At 45.3% G+C, this 17,623-nt stretch overlaps 1 protein-coding gene across 8 annotated transcripts in view; it reads right to left on the bottom strand.

Annotated features, from left to right (window-relative positions):
• DUS2 (dihydrouridine synthase 2) overlaps positions 1-17,623 on the bottom strand; it is a 1,012,599-nt gene that overhangs the window by 924,237 nt on the left and 70,739 nt on the right. For all 8 annotated transcript variants that reach the window (XM_077457206.1, XM_077457175.1, XM_077457217.1 and 5 more), the window contains one exon: positions 11,059-11,104. In XM_077457206.1, coding sequence (XP_077313332.1) covers positions 11,059-11,104 — 46 coding nt within the window. The remainder of the gene's footprint in view (positions 1-11,058; positions 11,105-17,623) is intronic.

A 17,623-nucleotide genomic window follows, 5' to 3' on the forward strand; every position in this document is an offset into this window, starting at 1 on the left:
GACTACCTGTTGGTTTCACACAAAGATCGGCCTACAGTAGTGTCCACCTCCATTGATGTCATTTAATTTTCCGTTCATGCGCCGGTTCACCTAACCTTGCAGTTGGGTAGTATGTCACAACCCCCATCGTCATGGAAACTTAATGAGGCCCTACTTCAATCAGAGGATACTCGTTCAGAGATTCTGAGTAAGCTGCATGAGTACTTCTCCATCAATAGGGATTCTGTGGCCAACTCTCTTGTTTTCTGGGAGGCACATAAGGCGGTTGTCGGTGGTGCCCTAATGAGAATAGGAGCCCGTCTCAAGTGAGAAAGAATGCGACGCGTAGAAGACCTTTTGGCCCTGATACGCAGACTGGAGTGCTTGCACAAGGAAAAAAAGTCTGGCTCAGGCTACCCTTCTGAACCTCCTTAAGGCCCGTGAGGAACTCCGTTCGCTTCTATTCCACAAGACCAAACATGTACGAGTTCTCAAACAAACCCGGGTCCTTGTTAGCCAGGGCCTTGCGGGGCCCACGTACCCAGACCTATATTCCGCACATCAAGGCTGTGTCTGGCCAGAAATTGAGCACGTCTGCTGACATAGTGACAGAGTTCCAAGCCTTTTACGAGGGTCTATATAATCTAGGCAGGCCCTCTACACCTGACCTCCGAGAAAACCTAACCCCACAATCGCATCTGGCCTCCTCGGGCATGCCCTCCCTCCCCGGGGCGGTTCGAGACGAGCTGGAGGAGCCCATCACAGTTGAGGAGCTGGGAGTGTCTCTGGCGGCTTCGAAGCCTAGGAAGGCGTCTGGCCCCAATGGCTTCACCCCAGCCTACTTTAAAACCTTCTTCGAGGCACTGGGCCAACCCTTGGTTTCTGCCCTCAACTCCATCACTGAAGGCAATTCCTTTCCGGTGGACTCTCTCAGGGCTCGTATCTCCCTTATCTCGGAGGGGAAAGATCTACTGTGTTGTGGGAATTACCGGCCGATCGCATTACTGAACACCGACTTGAAGCTCTTTGCAAGAGTTTTGGCGAATAGACTACTTCCTCATATCCCGGCTCTCATCCACCGGGATCACGTGGCCAGAACCGCCAAACAGGCCCTTCTCCTGCTGTTGACAGACGCAGAGAAGGCCTTCGACTGCGTGGACTGGTCATTTATTCGTGCCACTCTGGAACACATTGGATTGCGGCCCTCCATGCTCAGCTGGATACTGTCCCTATAGTCGAACCCCACTGTGGCAGTCTTTATTTTGTCCCTTGAGCCCCTCCTGTGCCACGTACGGTTGTATGCAGGCATTGTCGGCTATACCAAGTCCTCAGGAGTCCACAAGGTGACCGCCTTCTCGGATGACCTGATCTTCTTTTTAACAGACCCTCTCATCTCTAAAAGAATACGGGTCTCTCTCCCTATTCCAAATTAACCTGGCTAAATCCCCCATTCTTTTTTTTTTTTTTGCAAATATAAACTTTATTAAACACCAGTAGGTAAAAAGAAAAACCCAGCAGTACAGCAATTGAAAGGTTAAAGTACCTTTTACAGATATCTGTATACACAGCAGTGATGAAAGTCAGCCATAGGCGATACAAACTTAAGCAGATGAACATCAACCTGTAAGATTCTTCATTGCTGAAGCCACTCTAGTCGGCTCTGTGTATATGGTGACCGCTTGCTGGTATTTTTCCCCGATTTTTCCGTTTTCCTCTTAATTTGAAATTGGCATGGGTAAAGGTAGGCAGGATGGCTTGCATAAAAGGGTAGAAGGGGGGGGGGGGGGGGTAGGACATAGGGAAGGGGGGGAGTGGGGTGTGAAACATTATAGGCGGTAAGGGGAAAGGGGGAGTATGTGGATAGGGTGCAGTAGTGGCAGCCAGGGCGATGGTGGGCTCCTCCTGTACTACTCCAATTCGGATTGGCATGTGTGTTCAAGGCTCCAATCAGGAATTTAAGAGGGAGGTGCCCTCTGCTGAATAAATAAAAATATGCCAGCTAGCCCATGTTGTCGAGTACTTCTCACGATTGTGTTGCTCCGTAAGAACCAGGTCTTCTAGTTTGCGTATTTCCTCCACTTTGTGAAGCCAGTCTGACACCGTCGGCGGACACTGCTGCTTCCAGCGGGCTGGGATACACGCTTTAGCCGCGTTCAACAGATGTCGAATTAGCGATTTTTTTGTAATGTTTCATCGGGATCGTCGATAAATGGAGTAGAAAGAAGGCCGGTTCATCTGGAACCTCATACGTGGTAAAGGACTGTGTGATACGTCTAACCTCCCTCCAGAAATTTACCAGTTTAGGGCAGGACCAAAAGATGTGTAACATTGAGCCTTCCGCTTCACCGCATCGCCAGCAGCGATCCGAGGTGTCGGGAAAGCATCTATGTAATCTGGAGGGAGTGAGGTACCAGCGGGACATAATTTTGTAGTTGTTTTTTTGCGTTTTAGTGCAGATGGAGGATTTGACCGCACAGTCTACAATTGTTTGTCGTTGCGATTCCGAGAATTTGCAGTTAAGTTCCCTTTCCCATCTCTCTAAGTACGACAGAGTCGGTCGCAAAGGGGCTGAAGTGATTAGAGCGTACATTCTGGAAAGGGATTTTGTGGCCGCTTCAGTCCACGAGCAGAGATCTTCAAAGGGCCGCAATTGTCAGATAAAGTTACTGTGATTAAATCCCCCATTCTAACATCACTGTCGGCCGGGACGTGGCACAGCGCCTGCGGGTGGCCTTCCCGTTGAGGTGGGTGACCGACCGCATTCGTTACCTAGGAGTGGACATCACTCCGGACCCAGCAGACCTATATGCGGCTAACTATGTGCCTCTGCTGGAACGTCTCAAGACGGACCTCCTGCACTGGCAGACGCTCACGTTGACGTGGTTTGGCCGCTGTAGCGCGCTTAAGATGACCCTATTGCCAAAGATATTGTACCTGCTGCAGGCGTTACTCATACGCCTCCCCCCTGCATTTTTCAAGCGTGCAGATTCTATGTTCCGTGCGTTTAATTGGTCGCACCGTAAGCCACGCATCAAACTGCAGCTCCTGCACCAGGCGAAGAGCAGAGGTGGGGTTGGCCTCCCAGATGTGAAAGCATATTATAGGACGGCGCATCTAACTAGGATTGTAGATTGGCATTGCCATGCAGAGGCAAAGCATCGGGTGACCATGGAGGGGGAGGACTCGGGGGACACGACTGGGAGCAGGCCCTGGCTCTCAAAACCCTTGCCAAGAGACATATCGGACCACCCCACATTGGGAAGTACCCTGCTGGTGGCAAGGGAGACCTTCAGGAGCTCTTCGGTGTCCCCAGTGCCCTCCCCGATGGTGCTGGTCTTGGGCAACCCATAATTTTTACTGGGCCTGCAGAGCCCTTGCTTCCAACGCCTGATGGCAGGTGATAGGCGGCGGTTATGCGACTTCCTGGGACCAGATGGTTGGCTCACCCCAAAAGCGGGGACGCTGGCGACAGACCCCCCCACTGGACTTCTGGAGCAGCCTACAATTGAGGAACTTTTTGCGCAGCTGCTTGCGGAACCCGGGCATCTCTTGCCAACTTACGGAACTAGAGCACATATGCCGCCGTGGGGAACCAGTGGGGCACTCTCTCTCGCTTCTTTACTCCGCTTTGACCCATCCAGCGGAGGGGTATGTCCCCCCTTTTGTGTCTAAATGGGAGGCAGATCTCCGCACCCACTTTACCTCAGACCAAAAGAAGAAAATCCTCCACTTCGCGCAGAAATCATCCATCGCTACTAGAGTCCAGGAGACGTGCTACAAAATTACGACCAGGTGGTACAGAATGCCCTCCGCTCTCCACTGCATCTTTCCGCAGGTGCCTGACCGTTGCTGGCGCTGTGGAGATGCGGAGGGAACAATGTTGCATGTCTTCTGGGTTTGCCCCAGATTGGCACCCTTCTGACACGAGGTGACTAGCACAATCGGCCACCTGACCAATGCATCCCTGGAAGGGAACCCAGCGGCGTGCCTGCTGCACCTGACAGAGTGACCCATTAAAAAATATAGGCACTCTTTTACTATCCAGATGCTGAATGCGGCGAATGCCTGCATCCCCCTGTGCTGGAGATCGGAGAACCCACCGGCTAAGTCCCTATGGTTCTCTAAGGTGAACGAGCTGAGGGATATGGAAGACCACACGGCTACGCTGCATAACAGGGAGGAGGCCTTCCGGGAGACATGGAGACCTTGGAAGCATTTTGTCTACACAGACGCTTACCTACAGGTGGTGGCGCAAGCTACCTGATGCAGGTGGGCCCTTCCTCCCCTCTCCCCCCCCCCCATGGCTGGGGGACGCCCACGGATCTCATCTCACTCTTTGACTTTATTTCAATACTTCCTGCTATCTGCCTACCTATCTTATACCCACTCTTAATTTTTCCGGCTCTCCTCCCTCCTACTCTTCTTCTCCCCTACCAAACCACCGACCCCTCCTTCTGTACTGCTGTCCCTCCCCCCATTTCCTCTTCTACTTTTATCCTGATGATTTTTGTCTGTCCTCGAGGACCTGGCTGAATGATGGTATTTCCTCGGAATCTAAACGTCACCGTATAATGTACGTCCAGGTTGACCAGGCAGCAGACTCATCACCCTCTTCTCTCCTCCCCCCCCCCCCCCCCCTATATATAAAAGTTTGAAAATGCTTCTGCAGTGCATGACCAGGCAATGATCACCACATACCTGGGTTGGATTTGGCTGTTTGGATAGCTCCAGCGATCCCACAAAAGGACTCCGTTCTCGGCCTGGGAGCTTCTGCAAATCTGTTAATGCCTAAGTACGGGACTGTTTACTGTATTTCCAGACTAAGTGTTACCATGTCATTTGCTCTTGGATTTGTATTTGTTCCATTACTGTTGATAATGCCACTGTTATGTTTCTCTTTCATTTAATAAAGGAATTACAAAAAAAAAACAGGAGACTGGACTTGTACATTTTGATTTTGAAACGTATATATATAAAAAAAGTTTATTGTCATGTACTTAGGTTACATTTCTATCCTTCTAGTAGTAACAGGCCCATTAGTTACATACAACGGAAGGGTGATAATGATCACTTAGCTGATTGGGTTACACGTGTGAGAATCCCTGTGGGGGTATTTAAAATGGAGCTGTTGTATGCGCAACAATCACCCCAAAGAAGCTCCAAAACTTGTTTTTTTAGAGCGGAGTGTGGTGCATTTTACAGTCCTTTTTGGTGCGTTTGCAGCATGTTTCTGATCATGGCACACGATGCATTTTCTGTGCAGTTTTGCCATAAATTTGCAAACACACAGATGTGAATGAAGCCTTATGGTTCTTGTGTAAACAAACCAATTTCACTTTTAGGCATCATTCACACCTGGCATAGTGGCGTTTTTTTATTGCAATTTTTTTTCCGTTTGGACGCTCGATTTTTTTTTACGTGTCAAAATATGCGCTTGCTTATGTGTTTGGTGTGCTGTTAAAGTGATACTAAAGCCCAGATCCTCCTCTTCTCGCAAACGAGTCAGGCAACATGGAAGGTTGGAAACCCTAATTTGCCATAAACGGGGACAATTGGGAAGCAGAATTCAAGGCACTGTTGTGAGCGAACTCTGCCCACGGTAATAGGCCTGACCAGTTATGATGGTCAGAAATATAGCAACGTTGGAATTGCTCCAAGGACTGATTGGCTCTTTCTGTGGCCCAAATTAGACTGCGGGTGATACGCAGAGGAGAAAGCAAGCTGAATTCCCAACTGTGCACAAAAGGCTCGCCAGAACCAGGACACAGACAGACTACCCCTGTCCAAGACAATCACCTTGGGTAGAGCCAATGAAAGTGAAAGATCAAGCAAAAATTGGAAGCCAGTTCCTTAGAACCACGTCTTTGAGAACCGGTCAACCACCATGAGGATAACTGTGTTGCCCTGGGGGTTGAGTAACTCCACAATGAAATCCATATACAGGTGGGTCCAGGGTCTCTCTCCATTGGGTATGGGTTGTAGGAGGCCTGCTGGAAGGTGTCGGGGAGTCTTACTCTGAGCACACATGGAACAGGCAGCTACGAAGGCAGTTAAATAAGCATGTAGACTAGGCCACCAGAATTGTTGGGAAATGGCCCAAAAAGAGTTGATTCCCCCAGGGTGGCCAGCCGCCTTGGGAGAATGGTAAGTCTGGAGCACGGCAGTACGGAGACTCTCTGGGACAAAGCAGAGGTCACAAGGTTTCTCAGGAGGAGCATGGACCTGAGCAGCAAGAATTGTCACCCAAAGGAGAAATGAGACTGGTGCGCCGTAGCCAGCATATGATTAGGAAGAATCACAGGAACCGGAACCGACTCCAACTTGGAAGTGGTGGAAAAATGTTGTGACAAGGTGTCAGCCCTTACATTCTTAGTACTGGGTAAAATGAGCTGATGTAATTGAAACTTGACAAGAAGAAAGCCCATCGCACCCTTCTAGGGGAGAGGCATCTAGCCTCAGACAAGAATATGAGATTCTTATGGTCAGTAAGTATGAGAACCGGCACAGGGGTACCTTCGAAGAGATGTCTCCATTCTTTCAGGTCTAAAATGATTGCCAACAGCTCTCTGTAACCAATCTCATTATTGCACTTTGACAATTTTTTGGAAGAGTAGCCACAAGGATGCATAGCCCTCTCAGAGGTAGGACGTTGAGACAGAAGGGTGCCAACACCAGTCTCAGAAGCATCAACCTCAAGGATAAAAGGTAACGTAGGATCAGGATGTGTCAACACAAAAGAGCAGAATCAAAGGCAGCCTTGAGACTCTCAAAGGCCTCAATGGACTCCGGAAACCAACTCTGTGGGTTACCGTCCTTTCTGGTCATATCAGTCAGGGGCTTGACCAGAAACGAGAAGTTATGAATAAACATCCGATAATAGTTGGCAAAGGCCTAAGAAACACCGCAGAGGACCTAACGCCACGGGTTGGGGCCACTGTAGAACTGCCAAAACTTTCTCTGGGTCCATCGGAAAAAAAAACTGTGGAAATGATATAATCCAGGAATTTAACCTGTTCATGATGGAACTCGCACTTCTCCAGTTTACAATAGAGATTGTTCTCAATTAGTTTCTGAAGCACACGACAGACATCTGTGTGGTGGCTCTCCAGGGACTTGGGAAAATATGAGGATATCATCAAGATCAAAACACCACACAACTGAAACAAATCTCGGAGGACAGTGTTAATAATTTCCTGTTACAAAGGGCAAAAGGCATTATAAGGTACTCATAATGGCCTGTTCTGGTAATAAACACAGTTTTCCACTCGTTGCCCTCCCTTATCCTCATGAGACTGTATGCCCCTCTCAAATCAAGCTTTGTGAAAACCATTGCTTCCGTGAGGCGGTCAAATAATTCAGTGATCAACGGAATCGGATAGCCATTCTTAATCGTGAAACGACTGAGACCCCTATAAATCAATACAAGGTCTCAGTTCACCACTTTTCTTCAAAAGGAAGAAACCAGCAGGAGATGAGGATTTGTGTCTGAAACCTCAAGAAAGTGCGTCAGCAACATACTTCTCCATGGCCTTATCCTCCAAGAACCACCTAAGGTAAACCCGCCAACGAGGGTGTTTGGCACCAGGTTGAAGGTCAACTGCTCAATCATATGGCCGGTGTGGAGGCAAACTACCGGCTCGCTAAAAACGCGGTACTCCTCAGGCTGAGAGGAGAGTGAAGAGGTACACAGGACCTTGGCTACCTTCTGGAAGCATGTCCCACTGCACTGTGGTGACCAGGAGAGAACCTTAGCATGGAGCCAACCAAAAAAGAGGGGTTGTGTCTCTGTAACCAAGGATAACCAATAACCAGCGGAAACTTAGGTGAGGCAATAACTTGGAATTGGATTTTCTCATGGTGAATAGCCCCTACGGCCATGGAAAACAGAACTGTCTCATGAGTCACATGGGCAGGCTGTAGAGGTCTCCCATCAAGAGCATCAATGGCAAGTGGAGTGTCACGCAGCTGCAGCGAAATCGAGTGCTTCAATACAAAGGCAGCATCAACGAACATGCCTGCAGCCCCAGAGTCAATTAGAGCCTGTATCTCGACGGGAGACTCAGCCCAAGAAAGGGTGGACGAAACCAGGGCTTATTCTTCTGGATAACTGGGGATGAAACAACGCCACCTAAGGTGTGTCCATGACAGAACTTTAAGATTCTGGCGTTCCCTGGAAGGGTAGAACAAGACTTCAAAAAGTGACCTGCCTGGCCACAATAAAGGCACAATCTCTCCCTCCTCCTAAAGGCTCTCTCATCCGCAGAGAGAAGCGTGAAACCCAAGTGCAAAGGTTCACCTTCACTGACTGACTCAGTATCAGGAGGCATGGGAGGTGAGGGAGGCACGGGTGGGACTGCAAAGCTCAGAGACAAAATGTACAGGAGGCTTACGCAAGCGCTCCTTAAAAGAGAGCTTTTCTCTGAGTCTGGAATCAATGAGGATGGCGAACGTGATCGACTTCTCAAGCTCAGTGGGTATATCTCGGGCTGCTATCTCATCCTTGATGACATCCGAGAGACCATGATCAAAACCAGCCACGAGGGTCTCATTGTTCCACGCAACCTCCACTGCCAGAGTACGGAATTCAATGATGTAGTCGGCAACAGTTCTCGTATTATGTTCGATGGCAGCAGAACCGGAGCGTGCGGGAACGTCAAATACCCTTTTAAACGAAGCCACACACTATATTTTACTATAATATCCCCCCAAAAAAATAATAATAATAATTTCTTCATCAGTTTAGGCCAATATGTATTCTGCTACATATTTATTTTTTTACCAAAAATCGCAATAAAACATAGATTTGTTCACGCAAAAAAGTTATAGCGTCTACAAAATAGGGGATATAGTTATGGCATCTTTTTTCTTTACTGGTAATGGTGGTGATCAATGATTTTTAGCGGTACTGCAACATTGCGGCAGACAGATCAGACACTTGACACTCTTTTGGGACCGGTGACATTTATACAGAGATCAGAGCTAAACATAGCCACTGATTAAATGTCACCTGCAAGAAAGAGGTTAACACGAGGGGGCGATCAAGGGGTTAAGTGTTCCCTAGGGAGGTGTTTCTAACTGTGGGGGGAGTGGACTATCTGGGAGTAGAGAGAGATCACTGTTCCGGATCACTGGAAACAGCAGATCTCTCTCTACTTCCCTGACAGAACAGGGATCAGTCTGTTTACAATGACAGATTCTGGCTCTCCGAGGAGCAATCGCTGGTGGCCGGCGGATATCCTGGCCGCATGCATGTAGCCCCTGTAGCCCTGAAAGCGGCCGCCATACAGCTACGGCGATTCACGCAGGGGAGCCGACATGTCGCCGTTATACGGCGGCTAGTCGGCAAGTAGTTAACAAGGTCAGCTGGTGAACACCTTCCTTTTCTTTTTTTATACAAGCTGGACACTGTGGTAAGGGGTAGTGTAGGATAAATAGAAAGTTTTTTCTTTTCTGCAAAACAAGTACAAGTACATTAATGCTATATTGATACATAGTGAAGCTGGAATTTGGGGGGGGGGGGGGGGGTCCACTAGTTTACCACACCCCCATCCACATCACAGGTCCCAGAAGACTGCACGGCCATTCACAGAGTGCAGCCGCAAGGGTCCACAGCCGGTTTTCCCCTTTGTCAAGATTCCGCTGCTAGGGACTCGAAGCCCAGTGAAGAACAGGCTTGGGTAAGGACAGTGCTGGGCCCCTGGACAGGTAAGTATCCTTATATTAGGGATTATGTAAACAGGGCAGTTGAAAACCTTGTTTGAACACTGGAATCTTGACAGCTGAAAATCGTACATTTTACATCTTTTACATACCGCGTTTATGCGAGTTTAGCAGCAGTTATGAGCATTTGAGGTTAGAAACATTTTTTAAAGATAACATCAGGAGACCCTCCTAAATGCCCACAATGGATGAAAAACAAGCAAATTAACAACTATTTCAGCCATTCTGTGAGAGAAGAGAGAGCAGTGTTTTTGTAGATAGTTTTTTTTTTTTCTTTATGTTTTCATTATGGATACCATCATAAGCATGTGTGAGGAAATGTTCCCGATGTTGCTGAGGCTCTAAAGACATAGAAAATTCTGTGAGAGGACCAGAGTTTGTCGCTACTGGGCTCATCCATTGATGCAGGCAACAGCATGTGGTGAAATTTGTGTTTTTTCAACATGTTTATATGTTCAAAATTATCTGAATTTTTTCCCCTTTAAAAACTTTTATAAAACGCAAGCACGCATGAATGCAGTTTACCACGGTTACAAGAATATAGTGTGTGAAATGCCAGTAAAGTACAATCCTGAACAAGATTTTTCTGCTTTCAAAAAATGCCTGTAACCTCAACTGCCTCTAAACTACTATAAAACAACTGAGTATACTGTACATGTACTCATAAGATAACATAGGGGAGAGTTCAAGGGCTGCTGAAAAAAAAACACCCAACTGCTCCTAAACTTCAGTTTATTAGCTGTAGTGTACATGAGGCCTTAAGACCCCTTTCACACCGAAGGCGTTTTGCAGGCGCTATAGCGTTAGAAATAGCGCCTGCAATCCGCCCATAAACTGCTGCTCCATTCATTCCAGTGTGAAAGCCCAAGGAAAAGTCCTGCCAGCAGCTTCTTTGGAGCGGTGAAGGAGCGGTGGGTTTACCGCTCCTCCACCGCTGCTCCCCATTGAAATCAATGGAGCAGCGCTGCATTACCGCCGGCAAAACGCCGCTATTGCGGCATATTGCGGGCGGTTTTAACCCTTTCTCGGCTGCTAGCCGACGGTAAAACGCTGCTAAAAATAGCGGCGTTTTACCGCCAACGATATGGGAGCGGCAATGTGAAAGGGGTCTTAGTGTCAGCAGCAATTGTAGTTGCCGACTTTCATTTATTTTAAAGCTCCTCTTTATGCTGGACCCAGCACATAGGGTAACTCCAGATATAACCCTGCGCTGGCCTACAGTTTTTTGGGGTGTTTTTTTGGTTGTCAGTGTTCAATACTTCTGGCTCCCTCAATGGTCTAGAGCAAAATGCATGCTTCGGTGTTAAGTGTACCCATGTATTGTAATACAAGCCACCAGTTCGGCATTCTTGATCTTACCATTTACAACTCGTTTACACTGCAACATTTTTATGTCGACAAGCTCCTAAGGGAAAAAGACAAAAAAAAAAGTACAAATAAGAAAAATACACATAGCTTAAAAAAATAAAAAGAAATAAATAATATTTTATATCGAATCAGGTAGGAGGTGTACCGAATGGAAATTTTGGGGCTGAAAATCGAAACCGAAAATGATAATTTAGAATTTTTTTTTTTTTATAAAATTGTAATCTATTCAATTTTTTTATTAATATCGTCAATTTAAATGAATATTAATCCATTTATGGCCATTATCGACACTTAGCGCAAGAAAATCTCAGGAAATATCCATCCCTTTAACCACTTAAGGACCGCCGCATGGCAATGTACGTCAGCGCAATGGCACCGACAGGCACAAGCACGTACATGTACGTGCTCGCCTTCCAGCGGGTGGGGGGTCCAATCGGACCCCCTCCCGTTGGATGCGGCGGCCCGTTTCGCTTCAGGAGCGATCCAGGATGAGGGGATGGCCATTGGTTTCTGGCCATCCTCTCTCGATCGCCCCTGGCGAATGAGAAGCTCCCCCCGCTGTGTATTGTAAACACAGGCAGGGAGGAAGTGAAGTCATTCTCCTCGGGGCGGTCTTTTTGACCGGACTGCGAGGAGAACAGCGAAAGTAAGTGTGCACCAACACTACACTGACATGTAGGTACACATAGGCCCACAAATCCCCCCCCCCTCCCAGTCACAGTGTCACTGATTGCAGTGATCATTTATTTACTGATCACTGCATTTAGTGTCAGTTGTGACAGTAAAAACTGTCAGGGCAGTTAGTGTTAGGTCCAGGGTAGCCCCCTACCCCCCCCCAATAAAGGTTTAACCCCCTGATTGCCCCTAGAGTTAACCCTTTCACCCCCTTTTGCCAATGTCACTAAGCGATCATTTTTCTGATCGCTGCATTAGTGTCACTGGTGCCGCTAGGTAGCTAGTTCTTTTTTTAGGTTCACTGCCAGGTTTTTATAGCACTAGGTACCCCCATATACTACCCAATAATGGTTTTAACCCCTTGATTGCCCCATAGAGTTAACCCTTTCACCAGCGATCACCGTATAAGTACCACTGGTGACGCTGGTTAGCCAGTTAGTTATTTAGGTTCCCCGTCAGGTTTTAATATAGCGCCAGGGACCCCCATATACTACCTAATAAAGATTTTAACCCCCTGATTGCCCCTCGTTAACCCTTTCACCAGTGATCATCGTATAAGTGTTACGGGTGACTCTGGTTAGTTAGTTTGCTTTTTATAGCATCAGGGCACCCACCATTTATTACCCAATAAAGGTTTAACCCTCTGATCACCCGGCGGGAGATATCAATTAGGTTTTAGGGTCAGGGTCTGCGTCGCCCCAGGCAGCGCTAGGTTAGTGCCAGTATGGCTGACACCCACGCGCAAAGCATACACCTCCCGTAGTGGTATAGAATCTGAACAGATCCATATCTGAACAGATCTATACTAGCGTCCCCAGCAGTTTAGGGCTCCAAAAAAACGCATTGTTAGCGGGATCAGCCCAGATACCTGCTGGCACATGCGTTTTGCCCCTCCGCCCAGCCCACCCAAGTGCAGTATCGATCGATCACTGTCACTTACAAAACACTAAACACATAACTGCAGCGTTTGCAGAGTCGGGCCTGATCCCTGTGATCGCTAACAGTTTTTTTTGGTAGCGTTTTTTATTTAAATCCGGGAGGCAGTACTTGGTTTTCGGGGTCCCGTACGTGGCTAGGCTCCCAAAATGTCCCCCACATGTGGTATCCCTGTACTCGGGAGAAGCAGCAGAATTTATTTTGGGGTATAATTTCACTTAAGCCCATAGCATGTGTGAGCAATATATCATTTAGTGACAACTTTGTGCAAAAAAAAAAATTGTAATATTCCTGCAACTTGTGGCAAAATATAAAATATTTCATGGACTCAACATGCCTCTCAGTAAATAACTTGGGGTGTCTACTTTCCAAAATGGGGTCATTTGGGGGGCTTTGTGCTATTTTGGCATTTTATGGCCTTCAAAACTGTGATAGGTAGTGAGGAGTGAAATCAAAAATTTGCACCCTTAGAAATCCTGAAGGCAGTGATTGGTTTTCGGGGTGCCGTACACGGCTAGACTCCCAAAAAGTCCCACATATGTGGAACCCCCGTACTCAGGAGAAGCAGCAGAATATACTTTGGGGTGCAATTCCACATATAACTATGGCATGTGTGAGCAATATATCATTTAGTGACAACTTTTTGTAAACTTTTTATTTTATTTTATTTTTTTGTGTCATTATTCAATCACTTGGGACAAAAAAAAATATTCAATGGGCTCAACATGCCCCTCAGCAATTTTCTTGGGGTGTCTACTTTCCAAAATGGGGTCATTTGGGGGGGGTTTGTACGGCCCTGCCATTTTAGCACCTCAAGAAATGAGATAGGCAGTCATAAATTAAAAGCTGTGTAAATTCCAGAAAATGTACTCTAGTTTGTAGACGCTATAACTTTTGCGCAAACCAATATATATATACGCTTATTGACATTTTTTATTACTAAAGACATGTGGCTGAATAAATTTTGCCCTAAATGTATGACTAAAATTGAGTTTATTCGATTTTTCTTATAACAAAAAGTAGAAAATATATTTTTTTCCCCTCGAAATTTTCGGTCTTTTTCCATTTATATCGCAAAAAATAAAAATCGCAGAGGCAATCAAATACCATCAAAAGAAAGCTCTATTTGTGGGAAGAAAAGGACGCAAACTTTGTTTGGGTACAACATTGCATTACAGCGCAATTACCAGTTAAAGCAGTGCAGTGCAAAATTGTAAAAAGACCTCTGGTCCTTAGGCTGACAATTGTCCGGGGCTGAAGTGGTTAAATTCTTATATCTTGTACACACGATCGGACATTCCGACCACAAAATCCGTTGGATTTTTTCCGACGGATTATGTCCGAAACTGGTGTTGCATAAACATGGTCGGACAAACTTTTTGTAAAATCCGATTGTTCGGAACGTGATGAAGTTAGTTCATTACGACAGGACTACGTTGAGGCTAGTAGCCAATAGCTTTGGTCTCGGAACTTCATCTGAGCATGCGTGCCACTTTGTCCAACCGGAATTCTCTACAAACGATCGGAAAAAGTCAGATCAGATTTTTTTGCCGGAAAATTTTAGATCCTGCTCTCAAATTTTTTCCGTCAGAATTTCCAATGGAAAAAGTCAGAGCACATACACAATCGATTTTAATCCGATCGGACCTTTTCCTTTGGAATTTCCGATCGTGTGTACAGGGCATTAGTATGTCTTCACACTGCTCCATTGCGTTTCCGTTGTGGTGTGAAAAATCCCAACTAAAAACCCACCTTCTAGGTGAAATGCATTAAAAACGCAGAAAGAACACACCCGTGTTATGTTTTTGATGTGGTTTTTGAGTCACATGACCTATGAAAAACACACCGTAAGCACAGTAAAATGCGTTTATTGTCAACTTTTTTTCTTTATCAGCAAAATGGCGAAAACATTTTTTCGGCCGCCAAAATTTCACTGCATCTCTAGAATCAGGTTCCCTGGAAGACACGACAAATGCAGATGGGTTTTAAATATGCAGCACTTCAATGAAGTTCAGTCAAATGAGTACACCTTTTGAAAAGTAAGGATTTCAATTAATATCTCAATGAACACAAGAACAATTTCCAAAATTTTGACAAAACTGTTTTATAGAACATTTGTTTGGCTCCATTACATGAAAGTAAGGTTATTAATTAAAAGCTTACAAAATCTTTAGTTGTATGCCCCTTTCACTCGATAAATCCAATTGGATCAACCTGTCCATTTTTCAGGTGGATCCGAGCAGGCCACCCATTGACTTCTATCGACTGACACCCGCCTGCCATTCGAATCGCTCAAGACACGTATGGCGTTACTTTCAGCCATCGATCTGGCGGATCGAATAGGATGAGATCTGATGAAAACGGACATGCTGTCCGTTTTTGTCCGATCTCCTCATAGAGATAAACAGGACTCCGATAGGTCCATCCCTGCTCAGTGAGCAGAGACGGACCTGTCATCCGCCGACTCATCAGAGATCAATGGAGTGATCTCCCGCTGAGCTGATCCGCCCCATGTGAAAAGGGGCCTTACTCAAATTAGTTGATGCAAAAATGAATAAAATTTTCCATTCTTCAAGAGCGACCTCTTTTAGAGCCTGGATGCTGGATGGTGAGTGATGGTCAATTTGTCTCTTCAGAATTCCCCATAGGTGTTCGATTGGGTTCAGGATTTTGTTGTCTAAAATCTAGCTTTTCTCCTAAGAAGTTCATTGGGGTGTATTCATTTTTGCAACATGGTCTTGAATTAATTTGTTAGGAAAAATATTTTGTGCGTGCCAATTAACAAATCTTGATTGCAATCAATGGCCCGCATTTGTGAGAGTATTTTGTAGTATATTGTCACATAGAAAATGTTGATTCTGAAAGGAAAGTAAATGGTTTTCTGACATATCTTTTGTATTGGGGCGCCTGCCTTTACATGCTTGCTCTTTTAGAGCCTGAATGCTGGATGGCGAGTGATGGTCAGCTTGTCTCTTCAGAATTCCCCATAGGTGTTCGATTAGGTTCAGAACAGGAGACATACTTGGCCACTGAATCACTTTTTTTTTTTTTACAATTCTTTATTTCGTTTTTCAAATATTTTATATATTCACATAATAAACATGGTAAAAACAAAGTGGATCATAGGTAACAACAATTTGGATACACATTACCTGGGTGGGACAGGAGAGGGTGGGGGGGTCTTTCTTGGCTTACCTCATCCTCCTCTATCCAAACCAGACAGGCATAGACATAATAAATCCCTCTCCGTTTTCCCTCTACCATAATAATTCCTTTATTTCCTGCCCTTCCCTCCCTTCTATCCTATACCTCTCCCACCCCTATCTCTAACCTCCTACAACCCTATTACCTCGCTATATTTCTTCGTTAATTTAAATAGTTTCCATTGTTCCCATTTCTTCTGAGGCTTCCTTCCTTCCCTCTCCTCGTCTGCTATCGATCCTTCCATTTTGTATATTTCCAATACCCTTTCTAACTATTCCCTTAATTTCGGTGCTTCTGCTTGTTTCCAATTCTTCCGAATTTGCCGCATTTATTAAGCGACCTATAAGGGAGTTTTTATACTTTTTATTGGGGTATCTGTACCATGGAAGAGGCATGTCCAGGGGTTTTCTGGGATCTGAATCTCAATTATTATTTTAATGTAACAAAATATTTCTCTCCAAAACTCTCTAATCTCTGGTCACCAAATATGTGCCTTATTCCCCCATTGTCCACAATCCCTCCAACAATTCCCGGATTGATCTTCTTGATATCTCATCATCATATCTGGTGTCATATACCACCTTACGAGACTTTTATAATTCATTTCTATTAAACTAATATTTTTGGAGGTCCCATGAATTAAATACAATTTTTTTTTCTATGTTCTGCTTCTCTCCCCGTGGTCCTATTTCTTCTTCCCATTTTTTTATATATATAGGCACCTCCATCTCGTCCATTCGTCCCAGCGTCTTATATATCTGCAAGATATTTATCCATGTTGTTTTTTCCCTCGCACATCCGTTCAAAAGCATTTAGTTCTTCTCCATCTAACGGTTGCGGCAATGCTGAGACGAAATGTCTGAGCTGGAGGTATCGCCATCTATCTATATCTATATATTCCTTTCCTTCCTGTAGTGTTTCTAATGTGTTTATTTTGCCATCTTTTGTTATATGTCTCAATTGGATATCTTCTCTTTTAATCCAGTGCACTCCCATAGTGCTTTTCCCTGGTGGGAATAAATTATTTTCTTTTAGGGCCATTAGTGGGGAATTATATTTCCATTCATTGTGTTTATGGACTCCATCCCATACTCTGAACACATTTTTTGTGAGTGAAAGTGTTGTTACCCCTAGTGATCTATATTTTGGCGGTATCCAAATTTCCCTTCCTAAACGTGTCCCTGCTAAACTGTGTTCTATTGCCACCCATCTTTTTTTATTTTCTAATTTTGTCCATTCCACCACCCGTGTTAGAACTACTGATTCATAATATTTTTTGAAATCTGGTACATTTAAACCTCCCTGCTCTTTTTCCAGTTGTAAAATCTTTAACGCTATTCTAGGTTTCTTGTTTTTCCAGATAAGCTTGGTGATTAAGGACTTAATGATCTTAAAGTATATTGGAGGGATATATATCTGGAGCATCTGGAGCTTGTATAGTATTTTTGGTTGTATAATCATTTTTAGGGCAATTATCCGGCCCATCCACGACAGAGGTTTTGTCATTATTTTTTTGTATCTTCTCTTATTTCATCCAAGAGGGGGATATAGTTTACCTGGTAAATTTTCTCCATTGAGGCGATCAATTTTATCCCAAGATATTTAATTTCCTTCTTCCACAAGAAGGGGAATTCACCCTTAATGTTCTGCTCCTCCTTATCGCTGACGTTGACATTTAGCACTTCTGATTTCTTTAACCTTGGTGACAATATTTCCCCAAATTTCTTTAAGTACTCTATTG

The sequence above is a fragment of the Lithobates pipiens genome, unplaced genomic scaffold (assembly GCF_037356315.1).
Source record: "Lithobates pipiens isolate NorthernLeopardFrog02 unplaced genomic scaffold, aLitPip1_a1.2 Scaffold_10, whole genome shotgun sequence".
NCBI lineage: Eukaryota > Metazoa > Chordata > Amphibia > Anura > Ranidae > Lithobates > Lithobates pipiens.